Source organism: Ambystoma mexicanum, chromosome 10 (genome assembly GCF_040938575.1).
Source record: "Ambystoma mexicanum isolate Mex_15411 chromosome 10, UKY_AmexF1_1, whole genome shotgun sequence".
In the NCBI taxonomy this organism is placed as follows: Eukaryota; Metazoa; Chordata; class Amphibia; order Caudata; family Ambystomatidae; genus Ambystoma; species Ambystoma mexicanum.
In genome coordinates, this window is record NC_090932.1 from 1,575,749,183 (window position 1) to 1,575,767,463 (window position 18,281).

Sequence of the window (18,281 nt, forward strand, 5' to 3'; positions counted from 1 at the left end):
GAGGCACAGGCATAATAAAAAACCCAAATCCCCAAGAATGAGGCATTTTCTGGAAGCAAACCACCAAGTGACACAATTAAAATGTCAAATCATTTATGTGGTTGCTATAAACACTACAAAGAAAGATCTAAAAAAGAGAGACTGGGAACACGAGTTCCAGAACATCTTTCCAAAATACATGAATGAGGAATGGAGTATGAAGTCCTTGTAAACAAATCTGGAAACATTGGTCAGGAAATGGTCTGCAATTGCAAAAAGAAGACTTGCGTGTCACAAGAGCAATATGACATAGTGAAGTGTTCTTTTATGTTTATGGATTACATGAACATCACAGTGAAAATTTTTTTCTGTATCTATTAGTAGTAGCAAAATTCATGTAATCTAAAATACAAGGAAGCAGGATATAATGCAGTTATCAATATGACTTGATTGCAAAACCGATGCATGTTACAACAAATGTACACGGGAGGTGAAAAGAAATTTGATTAATGTGAATTAGTCTGTCTTCAGTCTCTATGGCTTAGATAAACTAACAAACGCGATAACATGCCCGAAGTAGGCAACTGTGTCATTTGCTGTGCAAAGCATCATGAAGTTGAAGTTCTTGAAAACATTGATATAAAATGTAGTTATACATAATATATGCGACAAAGACAAATGTTGATGGTTTGTAACTGAAACATGTTGTGTAGCCTCTTATTCGGTTTCTATAAATTCAAAAATAGCATTGAAACCGATAAAGTTAAATGAATCAAGAACATCATTTTTAGTTTGGCTATTATGTGGCACTTAAGGTCGAAACATTTGGAATACAGGTAGGGTCAGATGACATGTGAGGTGGGACACACAGCTTGTGGGTATGTCTGGTTATTTACCCACCTATTGACTGCCCATTGCAAAACGAATCCTTGTGGGCATTCCCACCCACCACCTGCCCCTCCTCACCCAAACATATCATCATGGGATCTCTGTGAGTTCACTCTTTCAAGCATTTACATCAGGGTTCAGCCTGTCAGTGTTTTGACTAAGCATTCAACTGAGAGTTAAGGGTTAATTGCAGCTTCTAATGGCTACTGGTGGAATAGAAATGCCTTAACCATGTATGCCTCTGGTCACTTGATTTATATCTCTTCTTTCACTGAAGTCCTGTTAAATAAAAACACAAACAAAGCCAACAGTTTTGGCTTGAAACATTACGTAAGCATTTTTTCAGGTACTGCGTTCATGTTTCCAGGTAATCGCTCCATTTTTCAGCTGTTGCAATCTTATGTCCAGGTAGTACAATTAAATTAGTGCCTAGCAAATGCCTAGCCAATGTCTACACAAAGCCCAAACTGTTGACTTTGCCAATGCTTGTTTACAATGATTTGGAAAATGTAGCAGTTTATCTCCTTTCAGTTAAATATGTTTGAGAATAATTGCACTGGTGGCTAACTGTGTCTTTGTTATACAAGTTATAAAAGAGCAGACAAAATCTTACCATAGCAACACACTGCAAACATAATAAAAGTATGACTAGAAAAAGTCTTCAATGTGCTGGAGTCTTCATCGTTAAAGGGGTAGTACGGACAGAAATGCTATTGGCCCAATTGATGGGGCATGTATTTTACAGCATACATCGATCGTTCTTAAATAAATTTCCAATGCAGCTTACCTGAGTTTTTCTCACTGTAACACTTGCGACAACGACGGCTCGGGTTCTGCCATCTTGTGCTATTCTTAACTGTTGATCTTTTGCCCTGAGTTCAAAGACCCTCGCAGTACTAATTAGTTTCGCCTGCCACTAACGCTGACATCACTAGACGCTTAGGATGAGCTCCACCTATTTCAATCAATCAATCAGCTACGTATATAGCGTGCTTTCACCAAAGGCCTCATAGCGCTTGTTATTTCAATGACGTCAATGTGTAGCTTAGCCAAACGTATACTGTCATCACATACATTATGACGTTATCTAACGTAGAACCAGGAACCTAAACACACACATCCACAACAACCTCAAAACGTTTGTTTCTTTTTACAAAAATTATAGAAACATTTTATTTTGAAGAAAACAGCAATAGTCGGGAGCGTAACAAGTAGTTTTCATTTTGACACAACGATAAAAATAGTTAATTAAGCCCATGTAAACATAGTTAACTTTTTTGAACACAGTTCATAGCTAGTGAACTTCGCATCATTCTCATTTTTGGTGTAACTGTGAATGGTGAATGCCAAATCCGATCATCGATTGCGTTCTTCACAAAAAGTTATCGTCCATGACTGACAAGTAATCTACGCACATGGCGCTCCATTACAGAGGATACATTAGTGCTTTACAATTAAAATGAATGCAACACTTTCACATCTGCACGTTTCTAAAACCTACTGCCATGTTGCTCTTTGTTACTGCAGCCGCAAAAAAGGACAGATTATTGTCTGCCGATCGTACCGGGTGATCGTTATCACAGATGCGTTGATGATTATTGTCCAAATTGTTTTGCAGAAGCCGTCGGCCGGTAGGCTGTAACCATAACAGGCACACACCGGGATTATATAACTATGTAAAATTGAGAATGCTAAAATATATTTCAATAATCACTTTATAAATGAATATACGGTATTATCATACTTGATCGCAGGTCAAATTGACCTTTTCTATTTGACAGAATTTTTTAGATTTTTTTGTTGTTCAAAATAAAATACATAAATATGTGTGGTATTTGTATTTATATTTTGTTTATTTTTAGTGCACACCAAGCCCTGAGGTATCTGGCCGCATTGCTTGCATATGAATTGGTTACATGTTACAATAAATAACAAGGGGTTATATAAAATGAGGGGTTACAGCAATACATACATTAAGTTGCAAGAGGTTACATGAATGCGAGTTACCTGGGTAAATGCAGGTTGATGAGGAGATTCATTTCAGTGCAGAATATATGAAAAGACAGTCATCAGGGCGACAGGTTGATAATTCTCTTGTGTGGAGAGACGCATTTTTGCATTTTTTTCTAAAAATGAGAAAGGATGGTTCGGATCTTAGCGTTAAGGGTAGGGAGTTCCAATACTTTGCTGCTAATACCGGGAAGCTGCTACCTCCTGCTTTCTGCAATTTGAAACGCGGGATCTTGAGACAGTGTGACTGTGCAGCTCTGGTAGGGTGAACTGAGATGTTTCTAGAGATGTTCTTGGTAAGGTAGCTGGGTGCTTTGTTAGCGAGACTCTTGTGTGTCACGGATAAGGTTTTGAGGGAAATTCTTTGTTTGATCGATAGCCAGTTCAGGTTCCGTCTTGATTCGGAAATGTATTCTGACCTGGAAATGTTTAGAGCCGATCAGATGGCGTTGTTTTGTACAACATGCATCTTTTTCAAGTTTTGTTAGTTAGTTCCCAGATAGAGCGCATTGCAATAGTCTAGCCTAGATAAGACCAGTGCTCTGGCTAGAGTTAATCAGGTGGCACTCATGAGAAAAGGTCTGCAAGCTGTGATTAATTTGCAGGTGTAGGCTGTTGAGGAAGCTATCACATTCGTTTGTCTAAATAGGTTCAGGGTCAAGTCAATGTAGATGCCTAAGGTTTTTACAACCTTTGAGACATTGATGTTGTTACCATCAATGTTGAATGAGTTGAACTGATCGTCAAGATTATTGATTTTGGATGGTGTGCCCAAGAGGAGTAATTCCGTCTTGTCATCATTTAGACAAAGTCCATGCTTCGCCATCCAGGCTTGGATGATACTGTAAATGTCATTCAATGCTTTAGAGTCAGTAGCATAGTCACCGCTGAGAGGGATGAGTATTTGGGTGTCATCGGCATAATTAGTGTAGGTGACACCCAAATAGTCAAGATCATCAAACAGTGGTTTAGTGAACACATTATAAAGCGTGGGGGAGACACACGGTCCTTGGGTGACTCCACATGAGACTGGTGCTGGTTGTGCAGAGGCTGAGGGTGCGAAGACCCTCATTGTTCTATTGTTGAGGAATTATTGTATCCAGCTATTAGCTTTGTCCGAGAAGCGTGCTGCTGATAAGAGGTGGTTGCAGAGGACCTTGTGGTTTTCTAAGTTAAATGCAGCTGACAAGGGTAATAGTAGAAGGAGGGCTAGTTTGCCTTTGTCTTTGAGGTTTTCAATTTGTGTCTTAAGGTGGATCAGAGCCGTTTCGGTCCCATGTTTAGGTCTGAAGCCGGATTGCCTGAATCCAAGGAGGTTGTTTGCTTCTAGTTGTTCTTGGATCTGCAGGTAGGCTGCTCTATCCAGGATTTTCAAACGAAATGGCACCGTGATGATGGGTCTATAGTTCGTGGGGATATTGGAGTCAAGGGTCATTTTTTTTAGAAGTGGGAGGACGCAGGTGTCTTTTAGGTTTTTCGGGACTGTGCTTGTTTCAAATGAGGCGTTGATGAAGGATGTGATGAATGGTGCCAGGTCCTTGGCTGCCTCTTTGATGACGGCCTGACATTTCGAGGGTTTTAATTTAGAGATTAAATCCTCAACTTCTTTGACTGAAAGGGGGAGAAGTTGAATGTTTTAAGATTTGCCATGGGGGGCATTGGTGAAGTCGGCTGGGCGTTGTCAGGTGACAGGCTTAGTTTCGCAGCTTCAATTTTCTCTTGCAGCATTGTGATTTTTCCTAATAAGGCTTTCTGGATGTTGGCACACCAGGTAGTATCTTTTGAGCATGTGTCAGGTGGTGAGGTGGGGGTTCCAAGCTCTTTGAGAATGTTGAAGATTTCTTTTGTGCTAGATTTGGCATTTATGATGCGATTGTTATAGGTGTCTTTTTTTGTCTCTAGAATAGACACTTTATAATTGAGGGAAGTCAGTAAAAAGTTGTTTTTGTTGGTGACTGTAGGGAGGCTCTTCCATACGGCTTCTACATTTCTTTTAATTTTGCTTAAGGACCTGAGGTGCGGAGTGAACCATGAGTAAAGGTGGGCCTATGGGTTTAGCTTTGTGGGGTTTTAGTGGAGCTAATGAGTTGATGGCCTTGAGAAGTGTGCGATTGTAAATGTCTACCATGACAGTAGGATCAGACTATGCGGAGGGAGCAGAGAGGATGGGCTGTAACAGTAGGAGTCATTTCTCAGCTGTTATGTTGCGGTTATTTCTAGTGCATAAAGGTGGGGCTACGTTTTGCTGGTTAGGCTGATTGGTTTCCTTTATGATGAATGTGATAAAATGATGGTCCGCCCAGGCACAGGGTGTGTTGGCACGTATATTAATGTTACAGTTGATGTCGACCAACCAATATAATGTCCTTCCTTTTTTATGTGTTGGTTCTGTGATGTGGTGATTGAAGCCTAGCTCAGACATCGAGTTGGCAATGTTTAGTGCCTTATAATCTTTAGGGTCTTGGAAACCCAGGTTGAGATTATCCAGTAAAATAATTTGGGATCCTGGCTTGGTGTTGATGGTAAGGATAAGTGTGATGTCATTTTCGAATGTGGATGGGGGGCCCTGCTGGTCTATAGACTAGGTGATTAGTAATAGTGCGGAATGATGAGATAGGTAGCTTAATGGATAATAGTTCAGCTGACTTAATGGGGTTACTGTGCCTGAGTCTTATGGGTTGTTTTGGCGATTAATGCGATGCCTCTGCCTTTAGTAAGGTTAGAATCTCTGTCTTGGTGGAGGATAGAATAGTTCTCTGGTATGGCTAGGGATAAAGATGGCCCTGCTGCCGCATGAAGCCAGGTCTCAGTGATTACAAGATAGTGGAGGTCATTGGAGGTTATGATGCCCACAATTTCTAGGGCATGGGCTAGCATTGATGAGTCCGCCTTTGATGAGGGAAGCAGGGTTATTTGGATTGCATTTTCTATGAGAGGGAGGTTTTTTTGGGCGAGATAAGGTTGTGTACTGGGTCTGTGCTAGTGCTTGGCGCTGTGGCAGTGTTTCTGACGAGTGGTGGAGACTGTGTGAGCCTAAATCTAGAGCCTAATCTGGTGTTCCTATTATGCAGTGAACAAGGTTGGTTGGGAGTGGGTTTGGTTGCAAATTGTTTTATCCATTGGGCAGGGGTGAGGTGGTAGGGGTTGCTGGGCGAGGATGGTGTGATGTGCATGTGAGTAAGTGTAGGTGGAAGGCATGATGGTAAGAATTTGGATGGAGGTATGCAGTCGGGTGAGGGTAGTTTCTTGGACATCGAGAGCTGGATACTTGGAGACATGGGTGTGACATGGGCTGGCGTACTGCTGTTTGTGGCCGTGAGGGCAGTCCAGGTGACCAGGAGTGTGCCGAGGAACAGTGTAGAGAGAAGCAGGAGAGTTATACACAAGGACATGACTAGCAGTGAGGACTATGCTAGCGATAGTTAGGTGACTTATTGCCAGCTAGATGGTGGTCCAGTGTACTGGGCTATTCAGCATGCGATCATTGCTAGAGGATATGTAGCTTTGATGCTCAGTTGGTATCTTGGCAAAGGTTAAATGCAAATCAGGGTGTAAATGAACCAGCAACAAGAAGGGCGGAAATCTAGTGCGATGTGGATATGCAAGCAGAGAGCAATTGTGTCTCTTAAATATGCAACAGGTCAAGCATACAATGGTACAGCCGAGAGCGAATTTAAAATGCAACATGCAGTTATTAAATGCAGCTGAAATGAGCGCTATTATCTTCCAGTAGCTAGGTCAAAGATTAGGCATACAGTGATGCATGCGCAACAGGTCAAGCATACAATGGTACAGGCGAGAGCGAATTTAAAATGCAACATGCAGTTATTAAATGCAGCTGAAATGAACGCTATTATTTTCCAGTAGCTAGGTGAAAGATTAGGCATACAGTGATGCATGCGCAACAGGTCAAGCATACAATGGTACAGTGGCAGAGGCAACATGCAGTTATTAAATGCAGCTGAAATGAGCGCTATTATTTTCCAGTAGCTAGGTGAAAGATTAAGCATACAGTGATGCATGCACAACAGGTCAAGCATACAATGGTACAGGCGCAGATGCAACATGCAGTTATTAAATGCAGCTGAAATGAGCGCTATTATTTTCCAGTAGCTAGGTGAAAGATTAGGCATACAGTGATGCATGCACAACAGGTCAAGCATACAATGGTACAGGCGCAGAGCGAATTTAAAATGCAACATGCAGTTATTAAATGCAGCTGAAATGAGCGCTGTTATTTTCCTGTAGCTAGGTCACAGTTTAGGCAGACAGTGATGCATGTGCAACAGGTCAAGCATACAATGGTACAGGCGAGAGCGAATTTAAAATGCAACATGCAGTTATTAAATGCAGCTGAAATGAGCGCTATTATTTTCCAGTAGCTAGGTGAAAGATTAGGCATACAGTGATGCATGCGCAACAGGTCAAGCATACAATGGTACAGGCGCACATGCAACATGCAGTTATTAAATGCAGCTGAAATGAGCGCTATTATTTTCCAGTAGCTAGGTGAAAGATTAAGCATACAGTGATGCATGCGCAACAGGTCAAGCATACAATGGTACAGGCGCAGATGCAACATGCAGGTATTAAATGCAGCTGAAATGTGCGCTATTATTTTCCAGTAGCTAGGTGAAAGATTAGGCATACAGTGATGCATGTGCAACAGGTCAAGCATACAATGGTACAGGCGAGAGCGAATTTAAAATGCAACATGCAGTTATTAAATGCAGCTGAAATGAGCGCTATTATTTTCCAGTAGCTAGGTCAAAGATTAGGCATACAGTGATGCATGCGCAACAGGTCAAGCATACAATGGTACAGGCGCAGATGCAACATGAAGTTATTAAATGCAGCTGAAATGAGCGCTATTATTTTCCAGTAGTTAGGTGAAAGATTAAGCATACAGTGATGCATGCGCAACAGGTCAAGCATACAATGGTACAGTCGCAGATGCAACATGCAGTTATTAAATGCAGCTGAAATGAGCGCTATTATTTTCCAGTAGCTAGGTGAAAGATTAGGCATACAGTGATGCATGCGCAACAGGTCAAGCATACAATGGTACAGGCGCGGAGCGAATTTGAGAATGCAACATACAGTTATTAAATGCAGCTGAAATGAGCGCTATTATTTGCTGTGACTTTGATAATAAAGTGCGACAATATATGGGGCCTGATGGGTGACATATTTAAGGAACGGTAACAGAAGCGACAGCCGTCATTACTCTGGCATGCTTACAAAGAGTGCATGTGCTAGATGACGGATAGTTCAGGTGCGAGTCGACGAGTGAGATGGCACTAAGTGAAAAGCAAAAATGGGTAGCTTTAGGGCGGCGAGGCGTACTACGCGTTTGCTAATGATAACAAGACTGGCGGTGCCATTGCAAAGAGTTAGGTTTTCGGTAGCATCTATGCAGATGAGGCCTGGTTAGCTTACCCAGAGGTCTGGACAGGCAGTGGTGAGAGGGTGAGAGTGGCATGGCCACGGCCCGATGCGGCACAGAGAGGCACAGACAGGATTCTGGCCTTATAATGGTGGCCTTCTCATGTGGGGCTGGCTAACGCCTCTGGTCGCACTCCCTGATGATGTAGGCTGCGGGCAACGTAGCAACAATGCTGTGGCAGTCATTTTGAGATGGCTAACTTTTGTTCTGACACACGAGGATGAAACAATGCTGGATTTCTTGGCTTCTAGAGTAATATGGGAGTTGCTGATGACTCAGCCCAAACGATGTGCGGCAGGAGGCACTAGATTCAATTTCACTGTACATGGGCATCAGCTCAGACAGAGCATGCGCTTACCCGAAGTAAGGTGGGTGCGTGCTAGTATGCTGGTGGGCTCGGTTTCTCCTGCAGCAGGCGTCGTGAGGATGATGAAGGAAGGCTCATGCCCTCCCTGCGTCCTAGTAGCAATGGAAGGCAGAGACAGGATTCTGGCTTTATAATGGTGGCCTTCTAATATGCGGCTGGCTAACGCCTCCGGTGGCACTTCGTTGGCAATGTAGGCTGTGGCAGACTATTGTAGCGACCTGGGCTGGATGATGAAGCGTTGCTTAGTAACGTATTTCTTGGCTTCTAGGGCAATATCGGAGTTGCTGATGACTTGGCCCAAACGATATGCGGCAGGAGGCACTGGATTCAATTTCACTGCACATGGGCATCAGCTCAGAAAGAGCATGCGCTTACCCGAAGCCAGGTGGGTGCGTGCTGGTAAAGGAATAGGTTAAGGTTGGGGGAAGTATGGTGGGTGGTGAGCAGGTGGTCTCCCCCACAATTTTGAACAAAAAAACGAACAAAATAAAATGTGGTCAAACAGTAAAAGGTCAATTTTCTTCGGTCAAACTGACCTAAACCAAATATATACACAGTGGGTCTCATTCCGAGTTTGGAGGTAACCACGCCGCTATTTGCGGCATGGTTGCCTCCAAAATCGTTCGGACTCCGGCCTGGTGAATGGAGTAATTACTGGTACATTCCGGGGTCGGCGGGACCGGTAATTCCCCCTTCGCAAGGGCCATTCCCTATTCCCATTTGAGCCCCCATAGGGGGTTACCGTTATTGACCCCGGTGTCCCTTTGCAGGTCCTGTCCTTTATGCCTGCTAAAAGCAGTTTGTTAACAAAATTTAATGCAACTTTATGCATGAATAGATGTACTTATTTGAAAACAGTGAATCTTTTTCAACAAAATCTATCTACTTGGGGGCGTTCTATAGTCTGACCCCAATTAAACATGTTGAAGTCATTGGGTCTGATTTACAAAGCGTTTTTCCAATGGGAAAATCTGATTGAAAAACACTTCATAAATCAGGCCCATTGTGCACATCAGATTTCATTTACAATTTATTTTTGATATTGAAGTAATGGGTTTGAGTATCATCTGAATTAGCAGCAGCTAATTTGTTCTCTCTACTTTCTTGTACACATACCGTTCTCTTGCTGTTTAAGTGAGCATTATGTAGCCTGGATCAGGTTAAGGTTATGCATGGAACTATTCTGTGACACTCTTTTCACTTATCGGGAGTGCGGTCTCACCCTTGTGAAAAACACAGTATGTGTTTTTGTTCTCAAGAGGAATGACTCGGCAGATGGTGGGATCTGGGGGGACTCAGTGCTTTTGTGATGCATTCATCAAAGCAAAGTTAACACTTAGGAAGTAAGTGTTAACTTGCTTTGATGAATGTGCACATTGCGCACACGAAATGATGCATAGATGCTGGGTTGCATGCAGTGGGCCAGTGTGCTTGGTGTCTCTAGTGTCACCCCCTGAGCAGTGGCACTTGGTGTGGCATGCCCTTCCTGGACCCCCTAGTGATGCCACTGGATCTCAGTCTTGCTGGCATTGAGACAAAGATGATTCAAGTGAAATACTTGAAATAATTACACCGCCATTTATTGCTGAAAAAGAAATCATGTATTTTGATGGTTAAACATATGAAAAGAAACCAAAAGTTGAAATTTGTATGCCTATCTAGTGACATTACTTCACAAACAGTAAATCATTAAAAAGCTAATTTCTTATCAATTACATCAAGTCACAAACTATTTCATTTTTTCTGCAATGAAAACAGCTTGCAGGCACTGTGCAAAAGCTTAAACTGCCTTTGTTATACATTGTAAAGACAGCCACACATCATTTAAATCTCAAAGTCAACCTTTCCACAAGTTCAAGTTAGAAGGGCAAACCTCTTTTGCAATGTTACGCAGCACAGTCTGGGCCCGAGAAACAAAATCTGGATCAATTCCATGCGTTTGCATGGCCAGCACATTCAATGACAGATCTTTCACAAATTCAAAATCCATCTGCTGTAATATTGGCTTTGCAACCCACTGTTTGCTTCTTTTGGTAAACTCCTTGTTGTAACGAGGCATCCTGAAAATTCCAGCAGTTTTTGCTTGTTCCCTTCTAATGTTCTCGTTGTGTGCAATTACAGCCAGTCTTGTTCTGGCCTCCAACAGTCTATGTGAAAATGTAACCCTTTAGGCCTGTAATTTGAGCACATATTGTGGAACACCTCCAAATCTCTGGTGTGGCAGAATTCGGTGATTCCCCTCATGTCTCTTCTCAAGTGCTGTGTGTGAGCAGGGGAGCCTGTAACCAATGACCTTTTCTTACGCTCCTGCTCCTTGCTCTATGGTCCATGTGCACATTCATGGAAATGTTCGTTAGACTGTATGTTAGAACAATGGTGCATCACTGAACGCCATTTTTCAAGCATAATATCAACAGATCCTTGACAAGTTTTTGAGCTCCACCAAAAATGGTTGCTTATAGACTGTGACCAATTTAAAATGTTTTCTGTGGCCTTTTTTTCCAAGCAGCTGTAATTTTATTTTATTGGATTTTGCGACATGCCATTCATCATATTGAGGCTTTATGTCTGGGAACTGCTCTGGCATGGCCTTGGCAATTGAAACATGCCTGTCAGTGACCATCAGGTCTATGTGCATTTCTCTTGATTGCAGAAGTTGAATGGATTTGATGAAACCATATTTTTCCATGGCAACAGAAGATGTACATTCAATTACTTGCACAACCACCGAACTCACTATTTATTTTGGTTTCCATGTCTTGGAAGTAGTAATTGCAGTATTTAGCAGAAAAACCAGGACTGTCACACTGTCCATCAACAGCACGACAGAGCCTTTTGCCAGCGAAAGCATTGTCCATTGACAACTGTTTGAGTGTCCATGCCTGGCTAATAGCGGGGAACAAGAAATTCTTCTGATATTTGTAGTATTGGGTTTTTGAAAGGAACTGGAGTCCCACAAAGTTAGAAAAACCTGAAAGTATACTGAACGTTGATCTGCTAAACAACAATGCAGATGAACAAAGTACATTTTCAGCAAGTACTTTTCCAAGCATAGGTTGAGCAGACCATGAAAATGAGTTATAGTGTTGTACACAGTAACCCTTGATCTGCACGTTGGTGCCTTTAACTACATGAGTAAATTCCAACGATGGCTCCCCACAAATACTCCCACGCAATTTATGATCACATTTACCAATTTTCATAATCTCGATCAGGCAGCAGTCGAATACAATGTATTTTGGTTCCTTTAGTAGCTAATCATCCAAATGTACAGTGGATTGCGATTCCATTGAAGTGGATAAGTCCTCAACACTTGGAAGAGTGAAGTCCTCCTCATGAGCACAATCATCAATTAGTAGCGAAGATGCTTCAGTTATTTCTGTGTGTGATACTTCAATATGCCCATATGTATTGGGGAAAAAGGTACATTTTCAGGTTCCTAGAAAGAATTGATCCATGCGTACTTTCCATGGGTCACTGGTGGCATTTAATTCAAATTCCGTCCATTGGGCTGCAGCATCACGACACTGAATCTTGCGTGAACCATGCTCAGCCTCAACATGTAGCTGCTCCCAAGCCACGTCTGTTTGGCAACTAACATCATTGGTTAGCGTAGTTGTCTGAGTCTTTATGCTCCTCTTCATCCTTGGCCGCTAATTTAAGAGAAATTAACCATGCATAGATCAATTACAACTTGAAAATGTAATATCAATGGAGTAAGTTCTAAACTAATACTTTTTTTTAAAAAACCCTTTATGTTATTTACCCATGTTTTGCAGATTTTTTTTGAAACTGCCAAATTAGATTTGTCGATTACCAGACCAAGACATCCTTGGCTCTGCTTTCAATTTCGGACACTGGAAATCCACAGTTCAAGAGCCTTTTTCTTATTAAATTTAAATCCTTTGGAAAAACATGGAGGACTGTACTATCACTTTTTGCATGGCTGGTATTATTGCAACCGAAAACGATACATGACAGCATTGTTCGATTGCCCTAATGATCTCTTAAAGAAATATTATTATTTTTTATATTTTTTATTTAGTTTCTTACAAAACTTTTAAAAACAGAAAAGGAAATATAGAAAATGATTAGTATTGAAAAAATATCACAGTGAGTAAACAGAGATACAAATGCATAGGCCGGTTGATAATGGTGTAGACTTTTTAATAGAACAAAGTGAGAATAGGTTATTGTAAGGAACTCATGGTGGCAACAGTAAAACAGACACAAGTGATCACAGTTCAAGGGTGTTTATTAAACAGCAAAGTGGGTGAGATAAACCTAAATCTAAAATGGGAGCAAGCTACAACTATCAAATAATAATAATACTGTCCTAGTTGAGTCTAGTCAAATGAAAAGGGCCTATACTAAGAGACCTATTGCCAATCATTACCGCTATGTTACAGAATAGTGTGGGATGTTGTTCACAAGAAAAGAAGAAGTGTTCACAAAATGGTAAGTCAGGATGATATGGTCAGGGTCTTCCTTTCCCACGTTTTGAGAATGGGACAAGGTGGGACTCTGGGGCACAGCACACACCCGAGCTTTTCCAGCACAAGGTTACAGTTCCTTCTCCTCAATATCAGGACCTTCTATGTCCAAACCTCTTTCATACAAAGTCTCTTGCTTTAGAGGGCCTGATATGCCATAAACAACAAAACAAAAGTTCCTTCTACTTATCTTCACGTCGGGTGATTATTCTTCACCCGTGGATCCCCCTCAACCGGGCTCCGATCCTTTTCTCAATGTTAGCCTCCCTCAGTTGGGCTCAGACCAACCGCTCACTGTGGACATCCCGCAGTCAGGTTCACACTGGTCATCACAATGTTCACTTAGCTTTAACACCATACAGGATTCACTTCCCTTGGCTTTCCCCTGGCACCCCTTCGTCAGGTTCACATTGCAATTTTCATACAGTTATAAAAGAAAGTCCTTCTGAATTTGCAAGCATCCCTCAGACAGGTTCACATTTGCCTCCACTATGTGCCAAAAACGTTCAACTGTAAAAGGGGTTTGACTTGACCCTCATATGACCACTTTGACAGCTTACGTCGGCCTCCCCTAAGGCATCTTGGTATTTGTAGTTTCTTCTGGCTCGGGAGATGAGGCACCAGCCAGAGACCTTCGAATGAGCGCCCACGTGGCACTGGACCACTCTGTCTCTGGTGCCAATTTTACTCACAAAGTACACAAGGGTCTCCTTCTGCCGGGATTGGACCCCTCTTAGGGTTCAAAAGTGCCTCCCTCTTCCAGGCTTGGACCATTCTTTAAATGTTCACAAGGGTCTCCCTCTGCCGGTCTCAGACCCTCCTTAAAGGTTCAGAAAGGGCCTCCCTCTGCCGGGCTCAGACCCTTTTTTACAAAGTTCACAGGGGTCTCCCTCTGCTGGGCTCAGACCCCTGTCACAAAGTTTACAAGGGTCTCCCTCTGCCGGGCTCGGACCGGTCTCACAAAGTGCATAAAGAAGACTTCCCTCTGCCAGGCTTAAGTCTCCTCTCAAACATCACAGGGTAGGAGTCTTACTGTGGGTACTGCCAGGCAACCCCAGCTGCCCCTGGACTTGCCTTCTGGAAGTACAGCTCCCTCTCCACAGTGCAGTCTCCTCTGGATTCACAGGGCCAGTGCCAGGGCGGTTATCTCCTCCTCCAGGTCGCCCAGGGTCTTCTGGTCTTCCTCTGGCTTCCTGCACCTTCCAGCATCCCCCACTCACTCAAAGTGTGCTTTCATGCCCCACCTTTTATACTTCCTGGGAGTGGTGATTTGGTTCAGGTGTGCATGGTTAGAAGGGAATACCTGACCCTGCCTGTCCTCGTTAGGGTGACAACATGGTGGTCGTCCATAGGAGTTAATGGCCCAGGGACTCCTATGGTTCATCCTCTTTCCTCCCTGTTGCTTTCTCTTCTTCGCAGTATTTGAAGGGCACAGTGAATGAAGGGGTTTCTGGAAGATGTAGTGAGTTGCAGATTTTGGGAGAAAATCGGCTAAATATTTCAAAAAAGGTTTGTCAACAAAAAAACAGGGATTATGGGGCTTGTAGTGTTTTACTGAAGAGGAGGGCAGGTTATTGTCAGAAAGGGGAGAACAGGTGTATTGTGGTGGATGAATGTGTTTTCTCCTGCCTTTTCTTAAAGGAAAGTACTGGGGTAGGATGGGACTGTGGTGGCAATATATCACATAAAGATTGAGGGGCTGTCGGATAGGGGTGTATCGAAAAGAAGGGGATACCGCGTCTCACCCGAGGGCGTTCCTTCTGCGGGCCGGAAGGGCCCTTGCCTAGGTGATACTCCCTCACTTGTCCGCCCCCAGGGTTGGGATCCAAGCGTGATGGCCCTCCTCTGGCCACATGAACAAAGGATCCCTGGGGCCTACCAGTGAGAACACCCTCAGGTTTCTCACAGTATACATTACAGTATAGAGCAATAGAAAGTGTCCTAGTGGAGACAATACAGAAATCTTCACTAAAGGTTGACTAACCATTACTTGGAACAACAGATGAGCCAATTCAGCGAGCAAGGCAAGAAGTGGAGAGATGCCGATATCCGTTGTCAATTTCAAAGATGTTCTTTCAGTAACTTTGAAAGTCCTTATAAAGGCTTACTAAAGTGGGTGTGTATGTGAATGTCTTACGTGTTCGTTCACACCCGCCACACCTCTATCACAATGTTTGACCTTCTCAATCCTGCCAGTGAAGCCCCCTGCGAGCGCACACCCACGGGTGCGAGCTGCCATTGATACTGGAGGGGGGTGGATGAGGATGGGGAGAGCAATGTTCAAGGGACACATACATATGTTGATTGCAGGGAAGGGGTCTTTAAAGGGGAGTCTGGAGACACCGGGTCTGCGGTGGCCATGTGGACAATGTTTGCAGTGCAGAAGATGCCTATGAGGTGTGCATGGTGTTTGGCACCTTGAGCCGTCCCATCCACCCAGCCCCCTTGTGAGTGCACCATCACAGGTGCGAACTGCCATTGATACTGGAGGAGGGGTGGATGAGGATGAGGCGAGCGCGATACGCCAAAACATGTGTTATTGCACACCAATGTGGTACAATACTCTTATATGTTTGGATGTGTAGTGGACTTACAACAATTTTTCACAACTGTTCTGCTTGAATTATTTGTGTATTTACACTATTGTCAAACAAATAACATGTATAGAGTGAACTTACTCTTTACTTGGATTACAAGGGCGAACTGTAGCTCGAAGTTCGTGCATAAGGACCATTATCATTCGCAGCACGGATTCTGTAAGGCAGGAGGCCTTAAAGTCATGCAGCTCGGTAACGATAGCGGCGGTGTGTCTCCTTCGGCAATGTAGGGCCAAAGCAGCCAGAGTTTTCTCTGCAATAGCAGTTCTCCACCAGACCAGGCAAAAGCTCACAACAATGGCAGGTACACAAGGTGGAAACGTGTTCCATGCGATGGGGTACAGGCTCCGGCGATTGATCCTCATGACTTTCATCTGATTCCACATCGTCTCGACTTTTTTCTCTTTCAAGGATCTCCTCTTCTGAGTATTCGGGCTTGTACATGTAGGGCTGACTTTTTGCCATAGTTCCTGAATAGTGAAGAAGCACAGAAGCAACAGAGAGGCAAATAAAACATGTTTGTTTGTGTAAAGCAATGAAGAGGTTTCCCATTAACATTGAATATTAAAGAAAGACAAGCAAAGAAACAGCCAGTGTCACAAAATCATATCGTAAAAAGGCAAGATTAATAGTCTCAAACTGTAAAAATTCCCATGGACACATGTTTAAATATGGTTTAATAAAGACCTCTGTACCAAATACAAGATATGAAAAGCTACTACTGGGTTAATTGATTTTAGGCAGTATAAGTACCTTTTCTAGGTGTGTCTTACTTGACAGATAGCTGAACAGAGCAGAAATAAGTCAGGGAAGCTCGAAATGAAATACACTGACACGAAGGAAAGAGAAACTCCAATGTTGTGTGCTCAGAAAGGGTTTGTTCACACTTTAAGAAACAAGGCGTCTTGGCATTTCCATGGAGACACGTCAATAGATTATGCACAGAGGACGTTCACATGAAACTTGCATTGGTGTTGTGAAATGGGGCGTGGACGTCTAGTGATGTCAGCGGTAGGGGTGGGCAAACCTAATCAGTGCCCAGAGGGCCTTTGAACTTAAGGCAATAGATCAACAGATAGGAAGATGGCGGTACCCGAGCCGTCGTTTTTGCTTGTGTTAAAGTAAGAAATACTTGGAAATGTATTTAAGAACGATCGATGTATGCTCTGAAATACATTCCCGATCCATTGGGCCAATAACATTTCTGACCGAACTACTCCATTAATTATCGAATTTGGTTTACAAAATGTCTGACACATGTTATTCACTTCCTGGTGACCCTTGATGTTGGCTTTTATTTGTATGTGTGGGTACATACGCAGCCCAGTGTCATACTGTACCCTCAGGGCCTATCACAGTAACATTATAATCGAGGATTGGCTGCAATATATCGATCTACTGACAACCTCCTCATGTGTCTATTCAGGAACTTATTTTGACTTTGCACTTACCTGGTCCAATCCCATTGAAGATGACAAACGTGAAGACCAATATAACACTGCAGTATGCCATCCAAGGGTACCATTCCTGCAGGAGAAATGCAAAGTGTTGGTAAAGCGTGCACAAGAGCCCTCTGCACTGGGTAATCATGGCACACATGCTGCTCACAGGCCCGTGCTGAAGCTATGCCCCTAGGAATCACATTGACCACTCACTCATGTCTCCTAAAAAACAGCGATATCACCAAACATATTACTATAGGCACAAACACAAATAAAGAACATAAAGAAGAAAATAACAAAGCTGCAGACCTTGCAGCCTGGTCACTTACAAGGGCTTCCAGAACCCCAGCTCCACCCACAGATTCTATCCATGCCTCCTTGTCCTTCCCTTAAGGATAATGCTCTTTCAATGCAATGGTGACATTTGCGTAGGACACACAGGACGACAATGTATGTCTCGAAACACCACATTACTTTTTGGTATGTAACCAGAACACCAACCACAGTGACTCTCTGTCTTCCCTAGGCAACAGAGGGAGAATGTGTCTCAGTTGTCCGATCAGAAAGGAGTAATTATTTTTGACTTTTTGATCTGGGGGCAAGGGCTATTGTAGAATCCATCAGGACAACTTATTTGGCGGGGAGATGTTGGAGAGAAAATAGGCCAGAGTTTCTAGCAATCTGCATGTGGGGTGGGTGGGATAATAAAAATTGCCCCGTAGCTGGAGGTGTTTTAGGGTTGCTTCATTTACTGAATTTGGGTTGAGTTGAGGAAGCGTTACCAATGTTATGAAGTTAAAAGCAAGACAATAAAGTAAAGATTTTTAAGAAGAGATGCTTTATGAACTAGGGTCCCCAAGGAGAAGTTAAACAGATAAGGGGAGAGGAGCGGTTGTAGTGAGAGACAAAGCAGCAATTGCGGGCCCTTCTTCATGAGTTGCAGAGAGGGAAGCCCTTATGTGTGTAATGATTGTGATGAGTCAGGAATGATACTTGGGCACAAATTAGACATGATATTGGCTAAGGACTTTTATTAGAAAACAAAAAGGGTTGGGAAAA

General features: G+C 43.0%; 1 protein-coding gene across 4 annotated transcripts in view; it reads right to left on the bottom strand.

The window, feature by feature from the left end:
• The window catches only part of LOC138492611 (solute carrier family 2, facilitated glucose transporter member 11-like), a 419,436-nt gene that overhangs the window by 55,693 nt on the left and 345,462 nt on the right, over positions 1–18,281 (bottom strand). For all 4 annotated transcript variants that reach the window (XR_011276228.1, XM_069619902.1, XM_069619903.1 and 1 more), the window contains one exon: positions 17,232–17,307. Coding sequence is in view for 3 of the 4 variants with exons in the window: in XM_069619902.1 (XP_069476003.1) it covers positions 17,232–17,307 (76 nt within the window). In the remaining variant the exon portion in view is untranslated. The remainder of the gene's footprint in view (positions 1–17,231; positions 17,308–18,281) is intronic.